The sequence below is a fragment of the Macrosteles quadrilineatus genome, unplaced genomic scaffold (assembly GCF_028750875.1).
Source record: "Macrosteles quadrilineatus isolate MER2022 unplaced genomic scaffold, UCM_ALF_1.0 Scaffold_8__2_contigs__length_117827958, whole genome shotgun sequence".
Lineage (NCBI taxonomy): Eukaryota > Metazoa > Arthropoda > Insecta > Hemiptera > Cicadellidae > Macrosteles > Macrosteles quadrilineatus.
The window spans coordinates 39,891,893-39,915,278 of NW_026542601.1; the positions used below are offsets into that span (position 1 = coordinate 39,891,893).

Sequence of the window (23,386 nt, forward strand, 5' to 3'; positions counted from 1 at the left end):
TCGTATTCCTTCCTTTTTGCAATTATAGCACCTGATGATCTTAGGTAGCTTGCATTCGAAAAATCTATGACCCACTTTCTCACAATTCCAACAAATCGGTGTCTGTTGCGACCTATCGGGAGCCCTAAAAACTGTTTTCGAAGTCCCTGGGTATGAAAATTTGTTCAATGAAGTATCTTGATTTAGAGGAGCGGATCTGTCGATGTTCCTATTAACGGGTGTTTCACGTGGTTTCGGAGTTTCAATCATGTCAACCTCGACAGACTTGCTAATACGAGGTTTTGGAGTAAAAGCTGCTTCGGGAAATAGGCTCTGAGCAGGTGCAGGAGGAGGTCGGTAATTCTTTTTTTCCCTTATTTAGCTCTCGTAGCCCTCGGCTAGTTTAAGTAGTTCACTAACTGTTTGGAACTGCTCCCTTCTAATCGTTAGTTTATACTCTGGTCTCATGTTCCTAAATATCCTATTAAGAAGGTCATTTTTCGAATATGAACCATGACGTCGCATGAGCATTTGTAATGCAACAACAAAATTGCGAAGTGGTTCGTGTTCTCCTTGGGTTCTTTTCAGTATCTCTTCTTCCAAATTTCTCCTATAATCTGGTGGGAGAAAGTATTCCTCAAAATCAAGAAGAAAGTCCTCATAAGATTTCCAATTATTTTTGTTATTTCTATACCAATAGAGAGCCTGACCTTTGAATAATTCTGGCAGAGCCCTAATCAAGATATCGTGATTTATGTCGTAGGCTTCGATCAGTTCAGTGAGTCGTTCTAAAAAGGATATCGGGTCTTTGCTGCCGTCAAATCTAAGATTCCACTTACGCACTTGGTTACATATTTGACCAATTGCCATAGATACCTTTTGCGATCGATTTACTACAGTAGGACTGAAAGCTGTCATTTGTTGCATTGTACTCATCGTTGGCCTCTCAGAAGTTTGAACCGTAAGGGTTTGAGAGTCCAGTGTGGCTGCCAAGGGTTGGTTGTAACCAGACGCTGTGCCTACTAACAATGAGAGAGTTCGTTGAACTTCTTTAAAGTCGGTGTCAGGGGGTAAACCTAACATTTCTCTCACGCTCTCACTTTCTTGTGTCCGATCATTCTGACCGTACTTTCGCCCCTCAGGGTTGAAATCTCCGGTGAACCCAGCGTCATCCAAGGGGTTTGTATGGATGTGCGTCGAGGGGTTCAGATAAGTGCGTTTGCCAATGTCAGTCGAAGCAGGTGGTGTAGTCATTTCTACTACTCCTTGTCGCAAAAAATCTCGAAACACTTTACGTAGGTCATCGACCGTTCCTCTCCATCTTGGGAAAACGGTGATGGTGCTGCTGATGTAGCAGGGGGGAGAGCGGGGAACCCTGACGACATAGCGGTCGTGGTGATTACTATAGTTGTCGGTACACCCGATGTAGTTGTTGGTGTTGATTCTGTCGTGGCTGGGTTTGTAGCCTTCCAAGGATTCTGGTCTTTGTTTTTCCTTATAGTACCCCCCTCGTCTTCGTTCACAGACAGGGTGAAGAGAATCCTAAATATTTTTATCCAATGCCTTAATGAATACATTTTGATCGATCAATCCTACGAAGTATGTTCTTTGCTTAAAGTTGGTCGTTTTTTCCAGTTTCGTCAAAAACAAGTCGTCAAGCTTGTCGTCAGGTTGTCGTATCGTATCTGTTGTTTGAATCGTCCCTGTTCGGGCGCCAAAATGTAACGCTTATCTGGTCGACAACGTTCTTGTCACCTGGTAAAGCCGTTTACACTTAAAATTTGTCCAAAAAGCTCAGCAAGCCAAGGTCCGGTTTTATTTGTTGGTTAAGGCTCAGACCCGTGACGTTTAGGACGATGTCTAACAATTTACGTTTTCGGTCTCATCATAGCCCACATAACCAACAATAAGATTTGCAAGGTGGTAAGATAGCTTTTAACCGGATCGTGGAATCGGTTGGGGTTTTAAAGTCCGGTTAATCCTGATTAATAGGTCGGAGAAAATGACGTTATTTCCCAACGGTCGTTGGATCGGAAGTACGGTTATCCCGAGTGTAATCGGTAGGGATAAAAGGTTACTTCCCAACGGTCGTTGGATGGATAAGTCGAGTGGGTCGTTAACTGTAGGATCGTTCCCAACGGTCGTTGGATCGGAAGTAAGGTATCCCGAGTGTAGTCGGTAGGGATAAAAGGTTACTTCCCAACGGTCGTTGGATGGATAATTTGAGTGGGTCGTTAACTGTAGGATCGTTCCCAACGGTCGTTGGATGGATAATTCGAGTGGGTCGTTAACTGTAGGATCGTTCCCAACGGTCGTTGGATCGGAAGTAAGGTATCCCGAGTATAGTCGGTAGGGATAAAAGGTTACTTCCCAACGGTCGTTGGATGGATAATTCGAGTGGGTCGTTAACTGTAGGATCGTTCCCAACGGTCGTTGGATCGGAAGTAAGGTATCCCGAGTATAGTCGGTAGGGATAAAAGGTTACTTCCCAACGGTCGTTGGATGGATGATTCGAGTGGGTCGTTAACTGTAGGATCGTTCCCAACGGTCGTTGGATCGGAAGTAAGGTATCCCGAGTATAGTCGGTAGGGATAAAAGGTTACTTCCCAACGGTCGTTGGATGGATAATTCGAGTTGGTCGTTAAAGGTAGGATCGGTCCCAACGATCGTTGGATCGGAAGTTAGGTTATCCCGAATGTATTCGGCAGGGATAAAGGTTACTTCCCAACGGTCGTTGGATCGGAAGTAAGTTATCCCGTTTGTAATCGGTAGGGATAAATGGTACTTCCCAACGGTCGTTGGAGGGATAAGTCGAGTGGGTCGTTAAAGGTAAGATCGTTCCCAACGGTCGTTGGATCGGAAGTAAGTTATCCCGATTGTAATCGGTAGGGATAAAGGGTACTTCCCAACGGTCGTTGGATGGATAAGTCGAGTGGGTCTGTAAAGGTAAGATCGTTCCCAACGGTCGTCGGATCGGAAGTAAGGATTATCCCGAGTGTCGTCGGCAAGGATAAAATTACTTCCCAACGGTCGTTGGATGGATAAACGGTAATAGTGGGTTTGAAATGGTAAGGTATGGGGTAATCACGAGTCGCGTGTCTGTTCCCCTGCTTACAAAACCAGATTACAGCTTGAAATAATCGAAGTATTAATTTTCTTTAGCCTAAAACAAGTTTGGATGATTCGATGCCAATTAGCCGCCTTTGCTGACTATTTAGGTTTACTATGGAATCCAGACGGACGTCTGCGGGAGAAAATCGGTAATAATATCGGACGGTCGTCTGCAGGATGGAGGTTTGTGTAAGGGTAGGGTAAACAATTAGGAGAATGTGTACATACACTTGGCCCAAATCAAATCTACACAACAATGCACACCAAATCAAGCAAGACAATAATGCAAAGCAATTTATATAGTTTGAGGATAGGCTATTAGTAATGCAAGCTATTATTAGGCTACTACGTTATGAAATTATTTCAAGCTCCAGGCAATTGTTTAGGTGGTATTTTACTGAAATGAATGATTACTGAGTCGAAATAAAATAAATGAAAGGAGATAATCTGCTGTAGGATACTATGGTTCAAAAACTGATTACCAGATAGGAATGTAGATAAACTGCGCTAGTAAGCGTTCTACTGTAGGGTTTAATTGACAGTGAAATTCAAATTATATGATTGAATAGGAAAACTATTGTGATTTTTGAATTTGTATAGGAATAGTAAGAATAATTTGCAAATTTAGTATGGATTTATAATACAGTAGAAAACAAGCTACTATAGGCTACTAAATGGCTAAAAGCCGAAAAATGGTAGATAGAGCGTACCTTAGTCGTAATTGATGTTTGATGCACCCTACTATCCGTTATAATACTTATATTTGTATTACTCACTCTACTAACTCGTACTACTACTTCTAACAACTCGTCAGCTCGTGTGTCGGTGTCGGAGGGTCGGAGGTGGTAGACTGACGGTCGTGGTTACTCTTGTTCGGCGCTCGCCACTCGAGCCTCGGGCGCATGCGCGAGTGCCTCATGCGCATGCGCGGGTTCTCCCGCTACCGCAATTGCCAACTCGTTGACTCTTCTGCGCATGCCCGACTCTGGAGCCAGCTGTAACTTGTTAATATTTTCCAAATACTGTAGATTGAAATTGAATATTTTTTTCCCAAATAATTATTTTATTTCATTTTTTTCTATTATTTTTCGCTGACTGTTTTTCTCTCTTCATAACAAATAAACCATTATTCCTTGTAATGTGATAAAATTCAACTCCTTAATTTTAGCACGTTACAAGGGAGGGTAATAAAGTGTGTTTTTTAGTACAATAATAGGTAATAGCTTAATATAAAATAAATAGATTTGCCTAGTTTGATATAAATATTTCCATAAACAAGCAAACTACAACAGTTTACTTATTCTCCATAAGAATAACATGGGAATTTTTAATTTACAATTTTCTCTGTAACCACTTCAAACTAATTGACTGTATCAATTTCAGAGTCTAACTCCTAAAGAACTAAACAAGCTATCAAAACGGGAAGATGAATGGCGAAATCGTCTTGAGAAGCGAGATGCAGAGTGGACAAAAAAACTGGAGAAGAAAGAGGCCGATATGACAAAACTGTTGGAAGAAAAGGAAATAGAGTGGAGAAAACAGGAACAAAAAATGACTGAAGACTTGCTTAAACTAACAAGAGAGCTGAAGGAAGCACTTAAAATTGCCGAAGGTTAGAATGTATAGAAAATATTCTTTCTGATGGAAATTGTTTTGTAGGGTAGTTTGCAGCATAGTTATGTGTTGGTAATCTAATTAGCTTTAAAATATAATTTTAATATTGTTAATGAAGATTAATCAGTGTGGCAGATTGCGTGTAATAAATATAAAGGTTACTTACAGTCTTCGCAATCCTGTTAATTACGCACGTTAACTACGCACCCGACGATGGAGTTATCTCCGAAACGGCCGTAGTGCTCAATTAACAGGATTGCGAAGACTGTAAGTAACCTTTATATTGTTAATGATTTGTTAAACACACTAAATATCTGAAAAACTCATTTCGTAGACTATATTTCATAAAATTATAAGTTAGTTTTTATTAGGCTTCTTGTAGGCTTGTCCATGCAAGTTGTTTACGTTAACTACTTTTGACTACTAAAGACAGTACAAGTTACTTGAATGCAAGTTAAATGTTTACACAGATGGTTGACATCTTTTAGTCAACACACGAGTGCACCAATAAGGATGTGTGTTGTCATAATTAATTTGTAACAGACACACCTTGCATGCTTTGTTGTTGATATGTTGATAAAACACATATAGGTACAATTTTTATATAAGTTAGGCCTAGGACCACTTTCATGAGATAAGCTTTCAACTCATATATTAAAGATAAACAATGGTAGTGTATACAATGTACCATATTGTTATCATTGTTGTGATGTATTTATTTGTGTTATAAAAGAATTGGCAATGTGTTTTGCATTTGTGGCCTGACTGCGATCAGGCAACTTCCCCAAATGGTGTTTTTATTTCAATTGGTGCACCCTAAACGTTCCAACAACCACTAATCAAGTCATATAAAATTACAGTGAAATAATACCTATAGGCCTACACTTGAAAAAATGTATGTCTTGCATCTTGCCTATATAACAAGAGTGACTTATTATTGTTTTTAGAAAGCAAACGGAAAATATATCAATATCAGGAAGACAAAGATCAGTTAGAAGGATTTCAGACTCAAGAGATAGCCAAGTTAAAACACCTGGTAAGTCTAACATATTTGGGTTTGATTTACACAGTGTTACATTACTATCTTAAGCATAATAACTGCACAACTATCTCCTGTAGTTGCAAAGGTTATCTGTTATTGATTAACTTAAAATTGGTTTGTTTGTACTAAGAGAAAAATCTTTTAATCACTTCTTACTAAATATTTAACTACTGAGTAATATATTTTTTATGGTGAAATTATACATTATTGTACCGTAATCTTTTCAGTTACTAGCCAAAGAACAAGAAAATTCAGAAAACGCAACAGCTTTGAAAGAAGCAAACAGCCAACTAAGCACGCTTCGAGCTGAAGTTAAAAGATTAAGACCTTTCGAAGAACAAGTCAGCAACTTCCAAGTAAGTTAATCTGCCATCTAAATGTTTCCTTCGCTACAAAAGCTTGTTTCCAAGCAATAAGGCTGCTTGCATATCGATCCCCCCTTTGATTTTAATTTGCTTAGAAATCCCAAACCTGTGCTTCACCAAAAATTTTGTAGCGATTGATTTTGCTGTTTATATTGCTAATACATGTGTATCCTTGGGTTTATTTTTTGTTTTTAAGCAGTGGGAATTTGATATATTAACTTATAAAGCAGACTTTTAATTAATTTATGGGTTATTAGCACAGTGCTCACAATTGCTCATCTAAGGTTACATTTTTGAGATTCACCTAACTCCGGTTTGTGTGAGAGTACTAATCCTTTTGATACCAAATTTTGATTTAATATGAATCAATTGAAGCCAGAATAATCATGTTTTTTTATTTCCCCATTAATTATTTTTCTAGCTTATGTCCGTTTATGTCTTTTATCATATTAATTTGACACAATATTTCCCATATCTTACTAAAACAAGAGTCAAAAAATAAAAATATGTGTCGTCCTTCTAACTAATGAAAAAAGAGCAAAACAGATGTTGTGTGCAATCCCTTTTAATCTCACTAAATGCCGTCAACCTCCACCCAAGCCGAACATTGTTTATTTGAGGCTGGCCCTCCACTCCAGCTAAGCCACATATAAGCAAGGTTTATATGGAATGCACATGTAAGGGATTCAAACCTGCCCATAGACCACAACAATCAACAATATAAACAACTCATGGATCACTGGCTCAGTGTTGGCCGCGCGGTTTAGCTCCCCCCATTCCATACTGGCAGAAGCCGACGCAGCCCATACACTCATAATAAAACGCACCTTTTTAGTTGCTGGTATCTTGAAATATACCCAGATAATATCTTACTCTTCTTGTTAAACTCTTTTTACTTTTCAAAGCTTCATGTCTGTTTTGTTTCTTGTTGAAAACAACCTTTTTGAATTCTTTAAAACTGCACATTCACTAAACTTGATTTTAGATGTTTTTAAATGATATTGCTAGTTCCAAATTGTACATGGTAAAATAATAAGTAACTCCAAATAAATGAGACAAAGTACAATATTTTTAATTGCATACCTATTTTATTAAATGAAAATATATTACATATTAAACATTTGTGAATAAGCCTAGAATAATTTTATTAAGTTTTTGCCGCAAACCAGCAGACCTGTTTGACATAAACGCGATATTTTTTTTCATTCACTGTGTGATGAGAATATACCTATCTCACAAAATAGGTAACAAAACAGCGAAAGATAAAAGTATCACATTTTCGTCAAACATAGATTTACATAATAAAAACTCAACAAATTTATCTATTTAGAAATTTTTAATGTGTAATATGTTTTTGTTTAATGATGGGTTTGAAATTACAAATGTTATATCTTCTAGCCTTTATTTTCTATTACTGACTATTTTACCATGTATAATTTGGAACTATAGCACCATCAGTTGTCTAAAAATCTCAAAAATCAAATACAGTATAGTGAATGTGTAGTTTTATAGAGTTTTCACAAGTGTTATTTTCTGTAAGAAACAACACAGACATAAAGCTAGACCGAAAACAGTGCCCGCTATGCCACTGAAAGCGCAATCCAGTTGTTCTTTACATCATTGACAACAATACATTTGTCAATGCAACACCTTAGCCAACTGAGTTGCCACCGCCGAACGGGACAAGTGTCGCTATAAGCACACTATAGCTCGTAGGTTAGATTCAACAAACAACAAACTAATGTCCTATAGCTATCTATACTCAGGAGGGTTTAAATTGTTAACAAAAATAACATTGACATGACTAAAAAGGGCTTTCCTGAAAAGAACCAACCAATGAAAACGACTTAAATGAGAGTTCCTAAAGTGAAAACTGCATTATGAGAGCTGCAACGGAGGTCACAAACCAGAACTATTTCACTTAACCGTTTGTTCCTTTAATTTTCATTGTAGTTGTCAATTAGTCAATTAATGGCAAGTGGTTTAAAGCTATGTTTGAAACACATAAACAAAACCTGCATGTAATCTTTTCAGGAACATTCCCCCATAACCTGTTCTTGAGATTTGTTGAATTAAAATATTAATTTTTAATGACTCTCAAAAGTGTTTATTTAATTTACCAAATGGGTATGGACAGTATTATTTCTTACTACTCTAGCAATTAATTGTAGGTTCGTTTATTAATTGTAGCACACCCTATGTAGTTTCATTATGATCCCATCAATGTACTTATCTTGTTGCAATATTATTTTACCTATTTTTCAATCCCAAAAGTCTTGGTTGTCGATTTTGTTAGTTATATTCTTAGTTGTTATTAGATGAATCTTTTTGTGTTTGATCCTTGTTGTTTCTATGTATGAATTAAGTTTTTGTGTTAGTTAAATGTTTAAGCACAGAGTGATCCTTTCCCAAATCAGCTGTTCACATTTTTTTTTTTGCTGTTTGCTTCCACTTTATTGCGTTGTTTTTTGCACCTCTGAACAGATACTTTTCAACATGCAGCTCAGTTTTTATGATTGAAGATATATTGAAGAAAGAAGACAGTGTTATGAAGTGATTGAAGGTAGGATGGCTTTTTTTGCTACCGAATGATTTACTCAATTTGCTTCTTAACTGCATGATTGCGGGTGCATGGTTGGTGGTGGATTTTGTGTTGGCTGTTTGTAAAGTTTTTGTAATATATCATGTTCCATAATAAAAAATTAATATTTTTTCAAAAAAATCTTACTGTATTATTAATTTTTCTTAGTTACTAAAAATATATTTTTTTTCTTTATCTGCTAAAACTCCTAAGATAGTCCAATAAAACTGAGCAAAGTAGGGCTGCTGGCGTTTTAGTGTTCATTGCTTATAAAACGTATACACAAAATAACATATTTCAATCCTCTTTGCAGTGTTTTCTTTTGTAACTTCCATTAATTGTTGTTAACTTGTTAGTATGATTTTGTATAGGCCTATACAATATCAGTTTTTAGTTTTACGGATAAAGAATTAAATAATCATCATCACTCACTAAACTAATATTTGGTGTAGTCATTTGAATTTTTAAAATATGGTTAGTAATAAGTTCTCATCATCAAGCTAAATACTTTGGCTAAATCTTTTGTAAAATTAATATCTCTGTTCACTTCTTGGTGACGAATAACTCTCAATAATGAGCACTGCTATAAACATAAGTGATTACACTTTTGGAAACAAGTAAGACAGTTTAAGCTGTCGGGAAAACATTAAATATTTGTTTTTTAGAATATTAGCCTAGTTTTAGTAAGTTGCCGCTACCTAATTTTACTTACCATCCACAAAACTATCAGTTGACCTTCACTAACCTCAAGGAAGAGGATGTATTTTTTGTAATTATTTTTATAACATGATTTTATATTTAGGTACTAGACGCGATAATTTAGTGGTAAGATTGAATTTGAGCACGAACAATCCTAATTTGTTTGGACTTACCTTTTGTGTGGCTGGGGACATCTTCATCTCTTTATTAGGTTAGAATTTTTACATTAATCCCATAGAGTACACTCCCGATTAACCGAGGTTGTTGGGACCCAGACTACCTCGGTTACCGAGAATCTCAGATAACACGGAGGTGTCTTAGAATTAGAGGTTAGGGTTACAGTACCTTATTGTAAAATGTGTTTTCAAAATAACGTAGAATTGTTCAATGTTTAAAAAAAAAAATAATATAACATATATGTTCAACACTTCTTTAATCGTCTGGAAACACTTTAAACACAGTATTATTAGAATAATGATAAACCAATACCCTACATTATTCAAAACAAAACACTAAGGTGTATCTGTCTAGTTTAAAGTGTATAAAATTAAATTTTGTTTGAAGTTTGACCTCATCTATAACTTGACACAATCACGTCTACATCAATACACTGAATGAAAAAGACTGACTGACACTGCTATTGTTTATGTTATGCAGACAACACAAACAAAATAAATACAAAATAAATAAAATAGAAACATACTATAAGTAATTAATGTTTTCCTACTGAAAATAAAAATATATATTCAGGCCAGAAACGACCTCGGATAACCCTAGTGCTCGGATAACCGGGGCTCGGATAATAGAGAGTGTACTGTAGTTATTTTCTATTATTACGAAAATCATACTGAAAAAGAACAAGGAATCCCATAAAAGTATTTTGTTTAATTATCCTTGTCAATCTCAATTTGTAAACATGTTTTCATGTACTGTAGGTTTAGTATGAGTAATTTGTTGTAGTAGTAAGCAAGAGGTTTTTGTGGCTCTTTACTGAACACATTTGACTTCATAACGTGGTTTCATAATTGAATGATGATGCATTTCTGAATAGTTTTCTTAGTTTGTTAGAAATTGGATGGATTAATGTGAATCAGCCAATAATATTGTACAATGTACTGAAGAGCAATTTTTTTGGAAGAGTGTAAATTTTAATTGGTTTGAAAGATTAGATCAGTAGAATAATTTTAATGATTAGATTCAAATAAACACTGTAGTTTTCTTCTTGGAAATTGTATGTTAATTTATTCCATTTTTCATCTGCCAGGTACAGTAGGCTCCAATGAGTTCCATTCTGTTTGATTCTGACTTTGGACGGACTTTTTGTGTATGACTCACATAATCGCACCATATTTTCCGAAATAAGTCCTCACCTGTTTATCATGTGCTGTTCAGTTCTTACAGATGTATTGCTTTTATTGTTTAGTATACTTTCATAGTTTACTCATTTCCCATAGATAATGACGTACTCTATCTTTCTAACCATCAAGCACCTGATAGGTTAAACATTAAACCTGGGACGGGTGGCGTCGTCCTGTAATCCAGCTACTGGGAGGTCACGAATTGTGGATATTTATAGGGATGCACTGTGGATGCGATGCTCCCTGGTGTGGATTAACGTCCGCACTAGTGAGTACTACGACTATCCGCAGTATTATCCTGATAATTAGACCAATTCGTAAATTACAAGGAAAAATGTGGTTCGGATTCCACTATAAACTGTAGGTCCCTTAGTTGCCATTAGCTGTATGGGCTATTAATTAACAGCTGTGTCTAAGGAACATGTCGGCCTTAGTCACTAACAAGACTACAAGATCGCGCCACTCATCCTACACTCATCCTTCACTCATATTTGGGTTAAAATACGCACATAGTGGCGTCCCCATCTTAAATAATTGAATTGAATTGAATTGAATTTGACTACATAAAGAAATAGTCCCCATGAAGAAATTCCTATGTTAAATTTGTTGCCAGTTTTTTTATGAGTCACATTTAGCGACAGTGTGCATTATGTCTAATAAACAAAATTTTTAACCAAGCAAAATCAAAGGGACAACTTAAAGTAAACTAATGCCATAGTATCAAACAATCAAATCAAATCAAAATATCATTTGTTTAGCCAAAAATATTTACAAATTACATAATGTTAACTATGTACAAAAATGTTTACAATATTGTTTAATTTTTATAATAATACTATACTATCAGTTAACCGGCGTGCGTTGCTGCGCTAACAACTATTATTTTAAATGGTAATTTGCTATTTACGATAAATAATAAAAATGTATACCAAAAACAAAAATAGAATATTTATTTTACTTAATTGCCAGTGGATAGACAATGTTTTTTGTTTTTTCATTAGGTGTATAAATATATAAGTTTTTAAGAGTACCTACCACTACGTGAGCACGCAACATACAGCTGTCCTTGTGAAAAGCATGCATTTTCTAAATTTACACCGGCGATAGTCAGGGATTGCCCTTGTGACTTATAATGGTGATTGTGAAAGCAAGAAGCAAAGGAAATTGTAGTCGCTTAAATTCAAATGGTAATTCGGATTAAATCATCGGTATTCTTGGGATTAAGACTATTTCTCCTTTAAACTTACCCCTGATGATTGTTGCTTCAATCAAGTTTGGTGTAATTTTTTAAATCGTCAGTCTGGTTGCGTTGCACAGCTTGGGTTGGATTTAAGTTTCGCATTAGTATTCCTGACATGATATTCTTGACAACTAGTAAACAACGGCAATACTTATATAATGGAGCACTCTTTGTGGCTCTTCAAATACATTTTGTTTGGATAAAACCATTGATTGGATACTGGGTACTGACTATTGGATCTGTATGGACAAGCTGTTGCCAATTATTTATTAAATAAAGAACTTAGTTGTGTGAGCACAACCACCACATAGAATGCGCTAGTGTCTAAAATTTGATTTTCTACCTTTTTTGTTGCTAGCTTAGTTTATGGGTCATAACAGTTTTTATAGCTCACAATAAGTCAGTTTGACTTATTGGCTCATATAAACTACGGCAATTTTGATAAAAAAACTACTGATGACAACTTTAACATAAGGATAGAATGTCTAGTCAAAGATAAAACATTTGGCTACAGCTGATCCGTTTAGATGGAACGTCTACAGTACTTCCGTACCCTCAAGTCAATAGTTGTACTAATTTACTGCCTAACCCAACCTAACCTAAGACAGAGATAATAAATGTTCCGCTTGGTTGTAGGATGACATAGAATGTTTGCGACATACGTCAGAGAAGGAGCAGTGGGCGTTGTCCAGCAAATTAGCTCAAAGCGAGGAGCAGGTGCGGCATCTAGAGAAAAGAGTTGAAGTGTTGAACAAACGTAGTCAGGCGGAGTGTATTGCGCTGGGCTTCAAACTGACAGTCGACGAACGTGTACAAGGTGAGAATGAAAGTATAGTTATATTACTATTGATTTTGGTTGAGAGGGAGCTGGTCTTATGGTACGGTAAGGAGCTTCAGTCCACATGGTCCTGGGTTCAAATCCCACCAAACACCAATTGGTTTTTAGCAATGTGATACTGCCACGATCCTTCAGGCCTAGCCTGAAGTAATGTGTAGATCGGTCCCAGGCTAGAGCATATAGGGGAGCGAGCTGATCTAGTGGTTAGAGGGCAGGACTATGGTTCCTAAGATCCCAGGTTCAAATCCCACCAAATTACCAATGGATTTTATCTAAGTGTTATTGCCGCAACGCCTAAGTCTAGCCTGAAGTAATGTGAAAAACCATTTTGGGCTCGTGCCTAGCATCCTAGGACAAAAAAAGGCTAAAGAGCCTATTGCCTTAGGATGTGAAGATAGGACGAGGAAGAAGGGAAATAGTGTTTTTGGAAACTGAAATAGATATCTATGTGGAAAACATCATAATTGACTTTGACGATCTTGAACGTGCTGCTCCTCACATAATTCGACCTTTTCATTGTTCCGACCACGGTCCTGGTGTAGTAGGCGACGCTTTAGCCGGAATTATGCTGGAGGTACTTTTAAGGTAGGTTAATATACAGTACACATAGTAAACCATCCTTATCATCCATTATGCATAATGTTATCATCTTATCAACCAAAAAGTGTTAATGTTTTATGAGTGACTTGTAAAATGAATTCAGCATAGATACTGCTGTTGTTGAGATAAGAATGCAAGTATAATTTTATGTATACATACTGATATATTAATAATTTACACTCAATAAGCTTATAACAATTTGAACATTCTTTGTGTTTACAAGCAGATAACAGCTGAATACCTACTTAACTTGAAAACGATTTATTAAATTAAACACACAAAACTTAGACACTTTGCCCTAATAACCCACAATGATAAAAGCCTCCCCAAAACGTTTAATGTCCTATCAAAGGAAAAAAAAGTAATGTAATCTTTAAAATGTTAGTTAAGTCAAACCTCGTTTGTACAAACCACGGTAAAACAAATTCTTTAATCAGACAAATTTTTTAAAATCCCCTTAAAACTTTCATAAAGGTCAATGCTAAAAACACCTCTATACAACGTAGTAATTAGGTTAAAAAACCCCTCCATAACACGAATTTGTTTGTGACATGGGCTAGGACTGATTAACCTCTATACAACGAATATTATTAGCAAAAAACCTTTACAAGACGAATGTGACCTCTAAAGATGAATTTATCATGATCTTAACCTCCATAGTACGTAGTTTTCAAAATAAACAGAAGCTTGTCTCAACATGAAACCCCCACTCATCCCTCTTTCTTTCTACGTCATTGTTTGGCACGTGCCTGTGCAGAAGAGAAACCTCTATAAGACAAATATCGGCATTATTAAACCTCGATAAAACGAACCTCTTCATTAGGAATACCTCGATAATACAAATTTTTCCCCCACCCCTTGAAATTCGTCTTATAGAGGTTCAACTGCAACTTGTCACTGAGTGCTCTTTGGGTATACGAGCATGCTAAGATTTTTAACTATGTTTTGTAAAATCTATATAAATAAAATTAGAATTTTGTCTGTACATTGCTCAGAATTATATATTTTTAGGTTATTTTTACGTCTTATACATTAAATAAGCAGAAACGAGTCTTATCTCAATTTCTGTCTGTCTGTCTGTCTGTCTGTCTTTCCCTCTGTCTGTAACACTCAAGATGGCATTTTACGCTATCTTCTCCTGGAAAACGAGAGTACCTATCAAGATCCAAGTAATTTTAATGTATTCACTGGATTGGCGAGATTGTTTTTAGCCATTAAAATATGGCCTTACTACTTTGTAAATAATATTACGAACGTTCAAAAATGTAGTTTTGTGCGATTTATGTCAAGTTTTCGTCCAATTTTTATTGCATAATCATCTATGAAATAACGAACAGCTGTTCTGATCAAGATTATTTTTCCTAGCTGTCACTGATATGTTTACAAATGTTGTTTACAAATACCGCAACCTTTCTCAATCACGTTTTGAATGCAAATCCCAACCAAGTGAGATTAAAAACGTTTTTCTTACATAACGGATTTAATTAATCGAAAGTGTAATAATATAGCTAGTGTAATTTTTTTTTTTTTTTGTCCTAAGGACGCTAGGCACGAGCCTGGGATTGTTTTTCACATTACTTCAGGCTAGACCTAGGGGTTGCGGCATTATCACTTAGATACAATCCATTGGTGACTTGGCGGGGATCGAACCCGGGACCTCAGGGACTGAAGTCCCGCGCTCTAACCACTACGCCAGCTCGCTCCCCAAACCACAAAAAAACCATTAACCATTAGTTTATGTATGTTGAATTATTGTGTTAATATAGTGTAATAAACTAGGCAAATTAAATAAACTAGGCATCATCCAGTTCAGGAACCAGAGATTCTTTGTGTATAAATTGTTGTTGAGTTTTGATAACCAGAAAGAAGACCTTGAATCAGTGTTGTATACGGCTGGGAAACTTAAATTTAATAATGATCGTCGCCAATAGCTTAGAAACATGGTTTCCACTCATTGACGGCACTTCCATGGCGGTTGTGTAAAGTGTAAAGTAAAAAATCACAACTGCAGTGGGTAATTGTAACAGAGGTTTACGGATGATGCTAAACTCGCTTTTCTATTAATTAATGGGAAATAACTTTGATTGTTGTTTTAAAATGTTTTACGAGAAAATCCAAAACCAAGAGATCCATAACCTCGGGACTTGATTAACTCATATAATTGGTCAGCTGTGCTATAGTTCTCAACTGTGAACGTTGGTTTTTGGTACCGGTTCTATTCCTTAGAACCGTTGGTACTGTTGGTAGCAGCAAGAATCATTTTTAAGTACCAACACATCACTGTACTTTACAAATTAGTTATCGTTGGTGTTGCACCTTATTTATTATTACAGGCGTATTCAATTTAATTTATGTCTTAACTGTACAATTTTTGCTTTTTCTTTCTTGATTCCAAAATGTTTGTTTATTCTAAGAAAACGATAACGCATTTTAGTAAAACATTTATTCAGCAAACCATCATGAATTGTTTAAACGCTTTAGGTTGTTTATGTATCAATAGTTCGTGGCCTATTTTGGTAATTTTTATTATAAATTACCAATCTAAATCGTCTATAGTACTTCATTTCATATAGTAAGCCGTCATTTCGGGTCATCATCGGTCTAAGCAAATATAAATTGTTATGATGAAATTTGATGACATTAACAAAGATTTCAGATACTAATTTTATAAGTACTTAGTTATGCTTAAAGCGTAGCGAATTCCCTAATTAATTTCTGTATTTTTGTGTGTATGTCTGTTGGTAACGCATTAATGTCCTTATTTCTCAGTGTTTCACGGAAAGGACAAAAGCACCTTTATGATGAAAATGTCAACCCGAATAAAGTGTTAAATTGTGAGGTTGAGGTAGTTACTTTAAATACTTTTAACCATTGTGGAAGGTAACTTTCAATTATAGGCCTACATTAGGGCTATGCCTCATAGATCTATAAAGCATTTTTTAGTTTAATCATTGGATTTAACATATGGACCAACACGACCCAGGTTACATTTAATTTCGAAGCATTTGTTTTGGCTTGAAACTGTCAGATACTGTATTTGCGAAGGTTTATATATAATAGTTTTACCAGCATATCTGAAAATATCTAAACCAACTTCTGTTCTTAATAAGAAGGTTTCAACTGACTACAATAAGATCCCCGCGCGTAGAACGGGCACACAGCTAGTAACATATAAATAATTATCCAACATTAGAACTAGAACGTTTTTATGAATTGTGTATGATGCTAAAATGTCAAAGTTAGCAGATATAGGCCCTAGTTAGAAGTTAAGTCGATGTTTTTTTCATCCATTTGATAGGAACTTAAATCAAATTAGTAAAATATGTTATTATAAGTTTAAAACAGTAGTAACAATCCAGATTGTTTATGTTTAGGAAACTAATTCCATTTTTTTGTTTCAGCATTACTTGGCGAACGAACAAAACTTGAACGACAATTGGAGGAAGCTCATATAGAATTAGCTGATATAAAAGCTACATGGAGCAATCAAATTAAATCATTGGAAACACAGGTAAATTTTGAACAAGTTTTATTATTATTGGCAGCTTATTACACTAGGCCTACTTCATGTGTATGTTTAAGATATAAATCAAATTAATATACACAAAATATTTCAAATTAGTCCTAAAAACACCTAAATAAATAAAATAATATAAAAAATAATAAAAAAATAAAAAAATACTGAATCTTAACAAAAACGAGAATTGACATTGTTCGGTGATAAGTTTATAGAGTTTAGTGATTCATTTTTCTAACAAGGTCACAATCCAGCTCTTATCTTTTCAATAGAACCACCAGCAATATGCCTTGCTTGATTAGACTCTGTTGTAAGATAAGTGAGTTAGACAGTTTTAGGCTGTGGTTAGGGGTCTCGGTTGGTATTTGATACCTAGAAATCCCGGGATCAGTGTATTTTAAACCCAGGATTAATAATTACAAATCCTATATTTTTATTTATTTTTTGTTAATTTGAGCATTTTTACGTACGGAAAGTAAATAAAAATATGTCTAGTAACACTTGCAAATTGAAACATATATTTATGGGTAATGGGTAATAGAAGTTTGATTTGACTACACCAAATTGTATTTTCTTATCATATTTTATCTCCAGTAAAAAAAAATGTAAAGAGTTTAGACCCAGAATACTCAAGCTTAAGCTTTTAAATTTTAATTCAAAGCTTAGCCTGACACTTAAGAAATTTAAAATTAATTAATTAAAATTTCCATTGTCCAGATGTCTTTTTTTAATCATAGCCACAATAAAACATTAGTGTCATTCATCAGTAAAAGATCATCATAGACAATGTCAAGAAGTCAGAACCTCTTTTTGCAAATCTTCTAAGGGGGTTTAAGTTATACTGAAAAGCAGAGACGGAATCACGTTATTTATTCTGAGACAAAATTCAAGGGAAGAAGTTCACTTGAAGAAGTACTTGAAGGTTTGTAGGATTTTTCTCAAACTAGCAGGCCTCGTGACAAATTTATCTTTAATTAATACCTTCTTTAGTTAAAAATGCTGCCAATGAAATGAAATATTCTAAAGTTTATAGAGTTTCTTGTGCCATGTTTAACTCTTCCCCATTCACCCTAGCCTGCTTTTCCCGCAAAAAAATTCTAGTAACCATTTGAATAGTTTTTGAATGAGTTAAAGTGTTATACATTTCAGAGTAAAATGCCGTTTCTTAACTGACCTAGGATTACATTCCATTTGTTTACAGGTTGAGCGACTCAGTAGGCAAGCGGGGGAAGAGGGGGGAGAGAGAAGAAAAGCAGAAGTGAAGATAAGAGAACTAGAAGGAATATTGGAATATGAAATCAAAGAGAAGGAAAAAGTGATAGCAAGAATAGAGAGGATAACAGCAGAACGCGACACTTTGGCCCAGGAACTAAAAACTATTGCTCAGGACGTTGTGAGTCAAAATTACAGTTACCCTTGTCCTGACACTGTAGATAGCTTGTTTAGCATTGACTAGTTTATTTAGTTGTAATTCACATTTTGTTTTTGATTCAGATTGTTTTTATATTTTGTTTAACATGTTTGCTGTGTGCTGAAAACCGACATGGGTTTGGGAGTTTACAAAATTTGATTAGTCCTTAATCACCCTATATAGATTATGTTTCAACAAGAATTATTAATATTTATGACAACTCAGGGCTCAAAGTAAAAGAAAATCACAAAGTTTCGGTGAACTATTCAAAATATTGACCAAATTTTTCTGTAAATGTATTTAATCCACACAAACTTAAAGTGATAACGCCTCAGCTAAAATTAAGTTATCGACATTTTTTGTCGATTCGCCACTCGTAGGGTTAAAGCTAAGAAGCTCATCATCAGATTTGTTCATCACTTGCTATGTGATATTTTAATTTGAATGATTTAGTCTAGTTTTGTTTAAGGTTTTTCAGATTGTTTATTTTATATTTTACTTTGAAATGTTAACAAAGTATATGTTTCTAGTTTATAATGTTGTGTGTTTCAGTTTTGTTTGGTTGCTCTGATTTTTGTTATATTTTGTTCCTTGGAGTTTTTCTCATTCTACGTTGACCTGCTTATGTTTTATAAACTACACTATGTTTATATTGTTTCTATTTTACTCAGGTGTATTCATATTAAAAATATGTTATTCTATTTGTCAGTGCCTGTAATTTCCAGACAATAAAGTTAGTTTTTTATTTGGTTGATATTTATTTTTTCCAGCATGTTTTTTAATTAGGATGATCTATAATATCTATACTTTTGCTTTTCATCAGTATGTCGTAAAATATTTCATATGATAATAATTTTTTTAATCAACATGAGTTAAATTTATTTAGAGGTCGTATAAAGGTGTAATGATTTTATTGATAAGTATTTGTAGATGAACTATTTTTTTCAGTTTGTCAATGTTTTGTCAAAATATTTAGCTAAGTAACAAACTTGTAAAAACTAAACTAATTCTCAGAATTGCACCCAGTACCCCAAACTACCTGAGGAACTGAAAAAAAAAACTTTTTTTTACTTTCTATATATTTTTCAAGTTCACTTGACTAAGATTGGCCATGAACTTCCAAGAAATGATGGAAGACTTGAGTTATTAAATATAGTTGGACATGGTATCGATGGTCGGATATATCCAACTGTACATAACAATACTATAGATACATTAACTTTTGGCTACAGCAAATCACAAACCCTGACAAATTATGGTGAGGTTAGCCTTTTTTTATGTTTCCGTTCCCAATTCACTATACACACTATACATGTAACCTCTAATATACCCTTTGTACTCAAGAATGTTTAAGTATGGAGTTTTTGAAGTGCTTTTTTGTCTGTAAACTGTAATTAATATCTTGTTATAAATTGTGATAACTAGGGGAGTAAGTAAAGAGAACTAGTGTGTGTATAACCTTTTTAAGGGAGTTTCCCACATTACATTATTTGTATTGCTTTGACATCCAATAAAAAAAGCATCAATAATATACATCCTAATAAAAATAACGTAGTTCTAATTAGTAAAATCATGGTTTTTCCTGTGTCGTGTCTCTAACAAAATTCCCAAGTGTCTACAAAATGTGTTTGGAAATAATGTTTTGTTATGCATTCATTGGTTAGGTATTTTATTTTGTAGAATTGACACAATAATGCATTGATTTTGAGCCAAGGCTGTTTCATTTACTTGTGTCGCTGGTTTTATACCTATGTTATACATAGGAACAATATGCGTGTGCAGTGATTGAAAACAAAATATGTCTAAGTGTATACAAAAATGTTGCAATTATTTATCCACAAATCCTTGTTACATGATAATTTGATTATATTCTAATCTGAAGAACTACCACTAGAGATTTAGCATATTTCTAACAGAATTATGTAACTATTTCCATACCAACCTACTTAACGCTCCTTTCACACTACATGGTAATGACGACGACAGAAAACTGTGTAGTCTTACAGCCGCCCACAGACACTGAACCTGACAGTTGTCACACGGTGGCCGTGCGTAATTGGCGCATGTAGTTAAATGCAAGCTTAAACACTGCACGATTTTTCTGTCGAATGAGAAACCCCCGGCCAGTACAAATGGATCAGCTGTTTCACTGCTTATTGTTTACAATGTGGCTTGTCAATTGGACACTAATAATGTTAATTATTGTTCCATTTTAAACATATTCATCTCGCCGTACTATCAGGAATTGCGTATGGTTTGTAATTAGACGACAAAAGCCATGTAGTGTGAAAGGAGCGTTATCGTTACTTATTGATCTAACCTCTCCTTGTGTTTACTTCATCTTAACTTGTGGTTCTCGTTCTCAATAATTATGATCATGGGTGAGTTAAAATGTTACAATGTTTCATTTGTATAAGATAGAATACAAATTTAAATAAATTTATCAAAGAGTGATAAGCGTAGTTCATTTAATGGCGAACAGTCCAAATTCAAGGGAAATTCTATTTTTTCTTTCCTGTATCCTATTTTGTGGCAATCTGGTTACCTGATCCCGTAATGAGCCAGATTAATGATAGAACACATACTTTTTGTTTTGCTATTGAAACCATTGTGCAACGGTAGAATATACAACAGTGGATTCAAGGAACCATGTTGTGGAGGTTTAACTCAACAGAATGTTTAGTGTTTAAATAATTGATCCTACTTAAATAATTGATCCTACTAGGTGTCTCCTGTACTTAATGTTCCAAAAAAAGTGTTAATTTATCTCTCTATACTTCCGGAAGTAATGTTTCCTTTTTGTTTCAGGCTGTTGCCAAGAGCGACGGAATTGACATGGCAACCAGGGTCGTTGATGCAGAACAGAAATGCTCCGAGCTAACGGAGAAATACGAGGCCCTGCAAAGAGAAATTGAAATAGAACGAACCACCGTATCTGAAAAAGTAGAGGAACGTATTGCTGAGTTAACTGTCAGGGCTAACAAACATCTTTACGAACTGGAAGAGGCGAAACAAAAACAACAGGAGTTACTAAATCTGTATGAAAAAGAAAAGCGAGAAAAAGATGAAGCTCTGCTGCGCAACGCTCAGGTTTCTCAGGAAATCGAAATGACCAAACAAGAGTTGAGAAACCAAGAGTTGGAAATCAACGAAATATTCAGCAAGAATTCCTCCCTAGATAAGAAACTGAATGATAAAACCCAGGTAGAGTAGACATAAATAGTTTCTTGACTCAACTCTTATATATCATTTTTTGAAGTGTATATTAATTACCTTTTTCAGCATACGGAGAAAGTGTTGTTGCTGAAAAAGGATGTTGAACTCAAAAGTAGACTTAAGGTGTCAAGTTCCTTCTGCATGATGACAATATTATACTCCAAATCTTCCTAATTTCAATGTTAATGATTAATATTATTTTCAAAATTAAGTATTTAAATTTAATTTAAAAAGTGTAATTGTTAAAATGTGTTTATAATTCAACTTAGCACAGTTTGTTTATCTGATTTGAGATTGCTTTTTTGCAGGAATGTGATAGAATGCAGACAGAATTTTCTGCATTTCGCACAAAAATTGCAGATCTTGAAAATCGGGTTATCGAAAAGGGTGATGAAAAAGAACTACGGTTAAAAATCAGTGATTTAGAATCACAACTCACTGACAGAAATAAAGTAAGTGTTGAGTGTCAATTTACGTCTTACATGACAAATCATATATTAAGTTTGTCGGTTACCGTTTTTCACGTTGTAAAATAATATTTTAATGTGTATTTATAGGATTTCCCTTCAGATTAGTTGTTTTGTCTTTCGAAATATAAGCTATTTTAATTCGATATTTTATTATCATCATGTACTTTCTTATTCTACGTTTTCAAAGTTAGCTGTTGTCTGATACTGACATTTGACATTATTCGTGTATGTATATGCAATATGAATAAAGAATGTTGATTCTGAAAGTATTTAAACACATAAATGTTGGATATTTTATTTTGATTTTTAAATTTATTTTGGTTTAATAGCTATTTACATTACAAGTGTAGTAAGAGCGTTTTTACATCACGCAGGTGAATGTTGTGCAACGAGCGAAGGCGAGTTGCATAATTCACCGAAGTGATGTAAACACGCTCTTGCGTAACGTGTAACGTACAAGATTTTACCTGACCCGACAATATTCAGGAGGTCACGAGCAATATGCTTCATTATCAATTTCACTCATCTTCTAACAGTAACGTTCATTTACAAACAAAAGCTAGGTTAGGAAAATTCTTCAAAGCATAACAATAAAATTCAAACACAGCTGATTTCTAGCGTAGAACGTCGTTGGCTCCATAGAGGTATATTTTTTAAGTTATCCACTCAATGTTATTTAAATGGGTTTCATTACATCACCGAGTGAGTTTTTTTCAACTTTACATCACTCGAGAAGTAAGGAAGTTGTATACATCACGCTTGGGATAGGGAAGTTTAACATGGCGGGTTAGGTAAAACTATTTGCATTTATATTGTTCTCTCTTTATTATTATGTTTTATTTACCTTATTACATTATTTTGTCAAAAGATGTGGGTCAATCTAGTAATTTGTTGTTAGTTTCTCCTCAATTTCCTCGGATTGTGAAGGACCACATAGATTGTTGAATTTATTTCCATGTACAATAAACATTCCTTGTATAACCCTAATCCTTTCACTATACCGGTACTTGTCAGAGGTAGAAATAACAAAGTGATACATTCACAAGTGACTATTTCTGATTGTTTAGTTGATTTTCAATTTCAAACCAGCCATTAAGAGTTCCTTCATTGACTTAATGATGTTAAATGGTATTGGAGCGATGAGAGATTTTACTCCACAAAACAAATTGAACTCATTATGTACTATAGTCTGTTCACAAAATTTAGGCGGTTTAAGTGGAAGGTTTCCTTTGTCCCTCCCCACTTTTTCAGCTTAATCTATTTCTGATCAGCTGTCAGCTATTGTTTCAAAGTTAGGCTGAGGTGGACAGGATGGAATCGCTTCCCCTCAAATTGCCTAAATTTC

General features: G+C 34.8%; 1 protein-coding gene across 1 annotated transcript in view; it reads left to right on the top strand.

The window, feature by feature from the left end:
• Positions 1-23,386, top strand: part of LOC128999630 (golgin subfamily A member 1-like) — a 42,648-nt gene that overhangs the window by 10,023 nt on the left and 9,239 nt on the right. Inside the window, exons 3-10 of the mRNA XM_054426226.1 lie at positions 4,474-4,702; positions 5,652-5,740; positions 5,974-6,102; positions 12,626-12,806; positions 16,829-16,938; positions 18,146-18,337; positions 21,164-21,559; positions 21,880-22,023. Of these exons, the coding sequence (XP_054282201.1) occupies positions 4,474-4,702; positions 5,652-5,740; positions 5,974-6,102; positions 12,626-12,806; positions 16,829-16,938; positions 18,146-18,337; positions 21,164-21,559; positions 21,880-22,023 (1,470 nt within the window). The remainder of the gene's footprint in view (positions 1-4,473; positions 4,703-5,651; positions 5,741-5,973; positions 6,103-12,625; positions 12,807-16,828; positions 16,939-18,145; positions 18,338-21,163; positions 21,560-21,879; positions 22,024-23,386) is intronic.